A 9,465-nucleotide genomic window follows, 5' to 3' on the forward strand; every position below is an offset into this window, starting at 1 on the left:
GAGGTGTTGGGAGGATCAATATAAATATTAATTTGTTTGGTTGCGAAGCAGAATCTTTCCTGTTTAGATATATTGGAATTCCTGTTCACTACTGTAAACTAAACAATGGAGAATGGAAACCACCTATGATCATTTTGAGAGAAAGATCTTAAGTTGGGTGGCCAAATTACTAACTAATTTAATTTTAACTAGCATACCGATGGCTATGTTATCCTTTTATAAAATACCTACAGGGGTAAGAACAGGATTGGACTTTTTTAGATCAAGATTTTTCTGGCAAAGGGGTGAACACAAGAGAAAGTATAGATTTACTCGGCGGAACATTATTTGTAGACCCAAAGATCAGGAGGGACCTGGAGTGAAAGTTTTAGAGATCAAAATAAATGTGTTTATTAAGTAAGTGGATTTTTGAACTCTTATTAAGTGAACAGGGAGTATGGCAGAAATTAATTGGTAATAAATATTTGCATTCCAAGTCTTCGTCCCAAGTAAAGTCAAAGTCTTCGGACTTCCCATTTTGGAAGGGCCTTATGAAATTTAAAGAAGAGTTATTTCAACGTGGTCATTTTAATGTCGGTAGCAGCGAAGACACCTGTTTTTCAGAAGATACGTGTCTAGGGAACACGCCTCTTTCCCAACAATATTCATCCTTACATAGTACAATGAAAATAAGTTTCAGACCCTAATGTTATGTCTCAAGTGCCACTAATAAATATAGGTTTTGGGCAAGCACTAACCGAAAATAGAGCAGCAGACAGATGGATCCATTTGGTTCGGCGCTTAATGGATGTTCATTTAACCAAGCAACCTAATTTTTTGTTTGGAAACTAACAAATGTAGTTCTTTCACGATTAAGTCCGTGTATATCGGTTATACTACTCCTAGAGTAGACAATTTCAGGATACCAACGTTTTGCCTTACCAAAATGTTGGTCATGCCGAACTTTTTTGGCCATTGTTTGGATCGGTACCAATTTTGGAAAATCTGTTACCACAGCGTTTCACATTTTGAGCCTAGGCAAAGGTTTCCAGACACATTTTGACACAGTAGGCAGTTTTTCACATAACTGAAAGAAGGTATGCATGCAGATTGTATAACAGGCGCTTTTCGGCCTGTGTCATCCTGGTACAGGGGCCGTGCTAATGTTTTTCTGTATCTACATGTTTTCATAAATGTCTCCTAAGAGACGACACACCACATGAATCAAAGTATTTCGTGGCTACCAGCTATATATAAGAAAGATAAATGTTAATTGCGACTGATTGACCCTCATACGCTATCACTCCAGCAGCAGCTCTGACCTTTGAGCACTTCATCTATGAGATTAATTATTACCAGTTCATTTCCATCTCGATCGCAGTTAATTATCTTCACGGACGAAGAGGATCCATGTGTGAGTCGCTCCTTAATGCGACACCTGCAGGCTTTATCCGCCTCGTATCTTGTCGGGGACTCAAGGTCGATGGCATCGCATGCCACGCAAGTTTTACTACCACACAACATGATTCCACGCAACCCCACAGCTCGTTCCATGACAAATCTTATATAGTTTGTCGCCTTGTCTTCCTCCTCGAACCCTATCATCACCAGCAACCTTAAGTTCAGGTGCTTCAGATCCTTGGATGGTTCCCACACCACGTTGGCCTTCTCGGCACTGAACTCGGACGTTTTGACGCATGAATGACGAGCCCGGCTTAAAGGCTGAGCTACTGGTTGGAAGGAACATTCAATCTTCCCACTTCACCGTGTGTTTTCATTCAGGTGCCTTCTTAGTAGTAATACAAACATTAGTTGTTTAGCTATTCTATCATTGCACTTACTTTTGTGCAACTTCTTCAATCAAATTATTATATTCCTAATTCTTGTTGTGGTGTCAGGGGCCGAGGACCTCCATATTGACGCGTGGAAGGTCATATTCATCCTATTCTGCATCACCTAGTCTCTCAAGAAAGGTGAGTCCAACATCACTTGTGCTTTTTTTAGCCTACCACGGCAAACATTTTGTTGAATATTTGCTTGCATTTTTCTGATCTTGTTGTTCACTGCTAACTGATTAATTGTGAACACTTTGTCAGGCACCAAGAATGGTATCAAGGAGTCCTAGTCCTAGATGGTAAGTTCTGGTGTTACATTAGCGTGTGTTTTGCATCATTTCCAGACATGAAGATAATGTAGCAACCCGCGCATCTTAACTAAAATGTTACATCTCATGGGTCCTAGAGGAAAGAGCATCTCTAGCGGTAGCAGGAGGAGGAGCTCGCCTTCTGCCTGGTGCAAGTACAAGTCTATGTTATGTGTGACATTGGCAGGTAAAACTTCTTTTCTAATTGGCATTGTAGGCGAACTCATAGTTTAATTTTATGTCATTTGAAAGCATGATGTGTTAAACTATTGATGTGGTTGATCTTCATTTCCTGAATGATTTGACTATTGGATTGATCAATTATCATCCAACCTTGATCATCACATATAAAAGTATAAAGTAATTTTACTTTGGATGGGCGTGATTAATTCTAAGTTTAAGACACTTTTGTTTTTGTTAATAATCTGGTGATGATTACATGTCGAGGAAAAAGCGAGGCCCCTCGTGCGCCGGCGAGAAGACGTAGTACAACTCGACGGTCTTCGCGCGGCCTGACCTACGACTCCCCTCAACACGGCGGTGACCAGGTACGTTGTACGTACCAATTGCCGTTGATGGTCGCTGTAACACCGAGAGTCCAAGAAATGATGAACGGCGACGACAAGATCAGGCCAAGAGCTCGGCTTGAGACGCAGCTGAAACAGTGTTGAAATGCAGCGGAGACGGCGGACAAGGAGCAGAGGAAGGTTCAGTTCAGTCCGGCGCGGTGACATGACGGCAGCGGCAGGAGCGACGCACAGAGGGGACCGGGCACATGCCGCGCGTCTCCACTACGTCGTCGCCGGTGCGGGCAGGCGTGGCACGTCAGCGTGAGCGGACGACGTCGCCATCCCCGGAAGAGCCGTTGTTGCCGCTTCCGTACCACATAGTAGCTGGGAACGATGGTGCCGTCACAGATCGAGACACGTCTGAGAAGAAGAACGAGAAAACTGCGCACGAGAATACGGCGGGACACACCAGACGGTGGTGCATTATGGGGCAATGAGCACGTCGGAGATGGCGCCGCCCCGGTTCGTTTCAGTGCCCGTACGTCCTCCTCGCTGCATGCCATTGATCAAGCTGCCGCTGCAGTTTCAAGAGCAGTGAAGAAAACATGTCGCTGGACGGACAGAGCATTAACTGATGGCCCCATGAGCCACGGGCAAAGAATTAACTGCTGGCCCTCTCAGTCACCAACTAATCGTATTTCCGTTTGTATTCGAAAGCAGATTTAGAAGAGAGAATTCCTTATATGACACTAGTCTTAAATTTGATGTCTTATATGACACCATCAACTTTTTTGCTTCCTCATGTCACCTGTTGTATAAAATTTATGCCTTATATGACACTGTCGTCGATTCTGTTAACTTGTTCCGTCACTTTTTGCTCATCTGGACCAAAATACCCCCATTTTCCGTTTCTCCGTTGCCATGTTTGACTTGATCAACCACAGCCTTCACGCACTGAACAAACACCGAGCCCGCACCCTCACGCGTCGGGGCGGAACCCTAGCAGCAGCAGCGTGAGTCAGCGGCGGCGGGCAAGGACCGGCGGCCGAGGGTGCCATGGAGCAGGCACCGGCATGTGTTACATGTGTTAACTACTTGTGTTAACTACTTTTATTATTTACATTGCAACTATATGTGTTAACTACTTTTTCTATGGTTCATGTGTGAATCCGGTTGCTTATGTCACTTGTTGAGATTTGTTCAATCGATTATATACATATAAACTGTGCAGGGGCTATGGCATCAAAATACAAGGGAGGTTCTGCCAATTTTTTGAATTATCGTTTCAGTTATTATTAGTATATTTATATAGTTAAATAACTGTTGAATTTTTGTCACACATTGCACCAAGGGCAGAACTAACTTTGTATGTGAAAAGTTGACACCGTTAGCTCAAAAATGCACTAGAGTGTCATACGAGGCATACATTTTGTAACATCCCAAAAATTTCAAATCAATAAAGAGACAAATTCCATTCTTCAAAATTTGGAACCCACAAAAACTTTAATTGATTTATATGTGTTGCATAGTATTAATGCATGTTTGTGTGACATTGCCATGAGGTGTGTTTGAAGTGCTTGATAATGTTGCTAAACCCTAAACCTTGATCATTGGATCAAAGAGAGAGAAAGAAAAAGAAAAGAAAGATAAAAATAACACCACATATGAGCCTATGGCTATTTTTGCAAAAATCTAACCTAGGCCATTATGCTTTGTGCCAATGGTTTGGAAACATAACTAAACACATAATAATCACTTTTGAATCAATGAAATACCAAGAAAATCAAAAGAAAAGGCAAAACTCACTCACATAAGATAATGGTCAAATCTGACTTTTATATCAGGGTACCCACTTTGAGCCCCTGTATTAAGAGATTTCTAAACTAAACTTGCACAACTCGATTTTCTTCATGCTATGAAAGCACCCCGGCGGGGTGATGAGCAGAGTGAGGTGGAAGATCATTTGAGAGGTGATCACGGACTTAACAAGGACCCCACATCTGGCCACATTGATTTTTTTACCGTCCCAAGCGACAAGCTTTCCGGCCATTTTATCTTTGTGTGGTGGTAAGTCCACCCTTTTAAGTTGCCAAATGAGAGCGGGAGACCAAGATACTTTACTGGAAATGTTGTACGGATCACCTATAGGCCATTGAGCACATCATCAAGATCGATGTCCTGACATTGAATGGGAACCACCGAGCTCTTCATGCTATCAGGTGATGTCGGTGTTTCAACTTCAAGTTGTTTATGTAGTGATGATGTGTTTCACCTTCAACTGCTTCTAATTCAACGATGATGTGTTTCAACTTGAACTGATTTTTTGTAGTACCGATTGTTAGAATATATGTACATCTGAGATTAGACTAAGATTAGATCTTCTTGTAATCCAAGTCCTCTCCCCACAATGTACCTCTCTATATACCCCACAGGGTCATTGCAATAAAATACACAATTCTAGGGTTTCAATATTTCCAATATGGTATCAGAGGAGTTAGCCTCACGGCGACGATCCTAGGGTTCCCCACCACTTCCGCATCGCGCCGCTCCTGGGGAGATCTCTCCTCGGGGGCGCGACACCCGATCTCAATCAAAGATTAGATCGGTTCTTTAGTTTAGATCTTAGATCAAATTTAAGTTCTTCGATTAGATTCAATAGATAAATAAAATCCCCAAATCATTCGACGCTCAGCTGAAATTCCGTAGAAACCGGTAGTTCAATCAGTGTCCGTCCAGCTTCAGATCGCAGCCGCAACGACCAGCATGCCCAGATTAGGAGTTAGAAGATGCCACCAGAAGCAAGTTTCCGAAATTGTGCCAATGATTAAATCAATTTATTAGTCGGGGGAGTGTTGGAATTAAAGTTAACAATGACATAGGTCACTATTTTCCGAGTCAAAAAAGGTTTGAGACAAGGCAATCTGCTACCACATGTGTTATTACTCTAATCACAAATATGTTAGCAATTTTAATTGCAAGAGCGAAGGAAGATGATCAAGTAGATGGATTAATACCTCATTTAGTTGATGGCGGTATATCCATATTATAGTAGACCGGCGATAAAATTATTTTCATGGAGAACAATTTACAAAAAGCGCTCAACATGAAATTGATATTATGCATCTTTGAACAATTATCGAGATTGAAAAATACCTTTCATAAGAGCAAAGTTTTTTGTTTCGATAAACCAAAAGAAGTTGAGGATCAATATAAATATTAATTTGTTTGGTTGCGAAGCCGAATCTTTCCTGTTTAGATATATTGGAATTCCTGTTCACTACTGTAACCTAAACAATGGAGAATGGAAACCACCTATGATCATTTTGAGAGAAAGATCTTAAGTTGGGGTGCCAAATTACAAACTAATTTAATTTTAACTAGCATACCGATGGCTATGTTATGCTTTTATAAAATACCTACAGTGGTAAGAACATGATTGGACTTTTTTAGATCAAGATTTTTCTGGCAAAAGGATGGACACAAGAGAAACTATAGATTTACTCGGCGGAACATTATTTGTAGACCCAAAAATCAGGAGGGACTTGGAGTGAAAGTTTTAGAGATCAAAATAAGTGTGTTTATTAAGTAAGTGGATTTTTGAACTCTTATTAAGTGAACAGGGAGTATGGCAGAAATTAATTCGTAATAAATATTTGCATTCCAAGTCTTCGTCCCAAGTAAAGTCAAAATCTTCGGACTTCCCATTTTGGAAGGGCCTTATGAAATTTAAAGAAGAGTTATTTCAAGGTGGTCATTTTAATGTCGGTAGCAGCGAAGACACCAGTTTTTCAGAAGATACGTGTCTAGGGAACACGCCTCTTTCCCAACAATATTCATCCTTACATAGTACAATGAAAATAAGTTTCAGACCCTAATGTTATGTCTCAAGTGCCACTAATAAATATAGGTTTTGGGCAAGCACTAACCGAAAATAGAGCAGCAGACAGATGGATCCATTTGGTTCGGCGCTTAATGGATGTTCATTTAACCAAGCAACCTAATTTTTTGTTTGGAAACTAACAAATCTAGCTCTTTCACGATTAAGTCCATGCATGTATATCGGTTATACTACTCCTAGAGTAGACAATTTCAGGATACCAACGTTTTGCCTTACCAAAATGTTGGTCACGCCGAACTTTTTTGGCCATTGTTTGGATCGGTACCAATTTTGGAAAATCTATTACCACAACGTTTCACATTTTGAGCCTAGGCAAAGGTTTCCACTTTCCAGACACATTTTTTGACACAGTAGGCAGTTTCTCACATAACTGAAAGAAGGTATGCATGCAGATTGTATAATAGGCGCTTTTCGGCCTGTGTCATCCTGGTGCAGGGGTCGTGCTAATATTTTTCTGTATCTACATGTTTTCATAAATGTCTCCTAAGAGATGACACACCACATGAATCAAAGTATTTCCTGGCTACCAGCTCTATATAACTAAGATAAATGTAAATTGCGACTTATTGACCCTCATACGCTATCACTCCAGCAGCAGTTGTGACCTTTGAGCACTTCATCTATGAGATTAATTATTACCAGTTCATTTCCATCTCGATCGCAGTTAATTATCTTCACGGACGAAGAGGATCCATGTGTGAGTCGCTCCTTAATGCGACACCTGCAGGCTTTATCCGCCTTGTATCTTGTCGGGGACTTGAGGTCGATGGCATCGCATGCCTCGCAAGTTTTACTACCACACAACATGATTCCATGCAACCCCACAGCTCGTTCCATGACAAATCTTATATAGTTTGTCGCCTTGTCTTCCTCCTCGAACCCTATCATCACCAGCAACCTTAAGTTCAGGTGCTTCAGATCCTTTGATGGTTCCCACACCACGTTGGCCTTCTCGGCACTGAACTCGGACGTTTTGACGCAGGAATGACGAGCCCGGATTAACTTCACGCATGGACACCCACCGAAGAGAAAAGAATGTAGCAAAATTTAAGTCAAATAAATCTTTGCAAAAAAAAAGTCGCATCATCGATCAACACTAGTATTAAAGTTTGAGATTCCCTGTAGAGTGTTTGGAGGAATTTGCATGAACAAAACCCCATATACACTAAGGCAAATGCATATGCTTCAGGGATTCCTATCAAGTTACAGCTGTATATATTATTATAAGTGTTAAGCTGTTCGCTTCGACCATGATACTTTGTAATAAAGCGGGTGATGTGTACTACACTATTACTCGAAGCAGATGGCAAGGATTTGCTCTTTTTCAAATAAAAGTAAACATATAAGGTAACAGACTTACAGGAAGGTGAGATAGCAGACTTACTATAAACATTTGCAGTGCAGGTGCAGCTTCAAGGATAAACAGGGTCCAGTTCAGATCACACTCAGGAAAGATATGCCAAAGCCACAAATCCTTGAGATTGCGGAATATAGGAGTGAGCAGTTTCGGATGTTCAGGCTTAATCCAAATCTGCAGGAAGAAGACAAACGCATAGATTAAATCGGTAGAGAAGAAACATCATAACAAACTGTATGTAGGGTGCAGAAATTAAAGAGACTACCATTTGGCAGCTAAAATTAAGATGCAGCTGCGACAGGCTCGTGACATCCGTTGTGAGGCACTCGCTGAGCGCGAAGGGCGCCTGCCCCACCCCTGCATGAGAACAGAGGATCACGGAGCGAAGTTGAGGTACATAGCCGAGGCGCAGCGGGGCGTTCTCGGAGTTCCAACACTCGCACATGAGATGCGTCAGCTTTGGCAGAGAAACAAGCTCGATCCGCATGCAACTACAGCGGACGAATTCGAGGCTCTGAATTGCAGAGTTGGGCACGTCGATCTCGAGCGCAGAGTGCCAACCGAATGTGCAGGATGTTAAGGAGAGGTGCTGGAGCCTATCGCAAGCGCCCATGAGGCTGGGCAGGTCGGCGTCCCCGAGGTCGAGGCTCGTGAGCCATAGGTCGGTGAGCCACCGGAAGGCGATGGGGCAGGCATGAGAGAAGGACATGAATTGCTGACCAAGCTCGGTGCGGCCGACGGCTGTCAGGTCAGAGTCAGATGTAGGCGGAAGTACCTCGAACTCGAGGCATTCGGTGTGGCCACGGCTCACGGTGTCCTCGACGGCGCGGCCGATGGAGGTCGGGTTAGGGGCTGAGAGGTGGAAGCGGAGGCCGAGGGTCTTGATGGAACGCTTGCTGTTGCAGTCGCACTTGCAATCCAGCAACCTGCACACCGCACCCGCGAACGCGTCCATGCTCTCGAGCGGCGCTCTGCCCTGGAACTGGAAGTTGTCGACGTCGAGGTCCACGCGCGAGAGCTGGTGCGGGAGGTGCCGCCACCGCGTGGAGACCGCGCCGGCGCGGACCGCCTCATGCAGGGTGAGGCGTTCGAGGATTGCGAGGAGGAGATCGTCCGGTAATGCGCTGATTCGATCTCTATCTTGGCCGACTTTGGACGGCCGTGACTCCATGATTGGAACCCCGGTTGATCTGATCAGGATTGCTATTGTAGTTTGGTGGTACAGTTAGTATCTCTACTAATAAGTTACGATTCGGTGGTGTTGGTAGGTTAAAAAAAAACTGAACAAAGAGTTTGGTACGTCAAAAAGACCGATTCATCCGTCTTGCCTGCTGTTTTGGACTTTTTTTTTGAGCTGCTGTTTTGGACTTTGGTACGTCAAAAAGACCGGTGCCTGCTGTCTTGGATTTTATGGATGGCTAAAAAAGTCGCTGGATCGTCCGCTTGATGGTCTACGGGATTCTGGTTCCATACGTTGTGATTAGTATCCGGACCTGACTCGTTCTCCCCGCGGACGCCCTCCTGCACACCATCCTCTACTTATACACGTACGTGGCTGATCAAATCGGGGCATCGCAGG

General features: G+C 43.3%; 1 protein-coding gene across 1 annotated transcript; it reads right to left on the reverse strand.

Moving 5' to 3' along the window:
* Nucleotides 1–1,089: 1,089 nt before the first annotated feature.
* LOC124683915 lies at nucleotides 1,090–9,057 on the reverse strand. The gene is made up of 3 exons (XM_047218335.1): nucleotides 8,152–9,057; nucleotides 7,914–8,060; nucleotides 1,090–1,701 (listed from the first exon to the last, which is right to left on the reverse strand). Exons 1-3 carry the CDS (start codon nucleotides 9,055–9,057, stop codon nucleotides 1,270–1,272), a joined length of 1,485 nt encoding a protein of 494 aa, XP_047074291.1. The 3' UTR covers nucleotides 1,090–1,269.
* Nucleotides 9,058–9,465: the final 408 nt, after the last annotated feature.

The sequence above is a fragment of the Lolium rigidum genome, chromosome 1 (genome assembly GCF_022539505.1).
Source record: "Lolium rigidum isolate FL_2022 chromosome 1, APGP_CSIRO_Lrig_0.1, whole genome shotgun sequence".
Taxonomy (NCBI): Eukaryota; Viridiplantae; Streptophyta; class Magnoliopsida; order Poales; family Poaceae; genus Lolium; species Lolium rigidum.

Excerpts from the sequence above, each read along its gene's own strand:
- LOC124683915 (XM_047218335.1), bottom strand. The coding sequence starts at position 9,057 with ATGGAGTCACGGCCGTCCAAAGTCGGCCAAGATAGAGATCGAATCAGC. Across the intron at positions 8,061-8,151 it reads TTAATTTTAGCTGCCAAATG|ATTTGGATTAAGCCTGAACA; the intron begins GTAGTCTCTTTA and ends TTCTTCCTGCAG. Across the intron at positions 1,702-7,913 it reads CTGCACTGCAAATGTTTATA|CCTTTAAGCCGGGCTCGTCA; the intron begins GTAAGTCTGCTA and ends CCAGTAGCTCAG.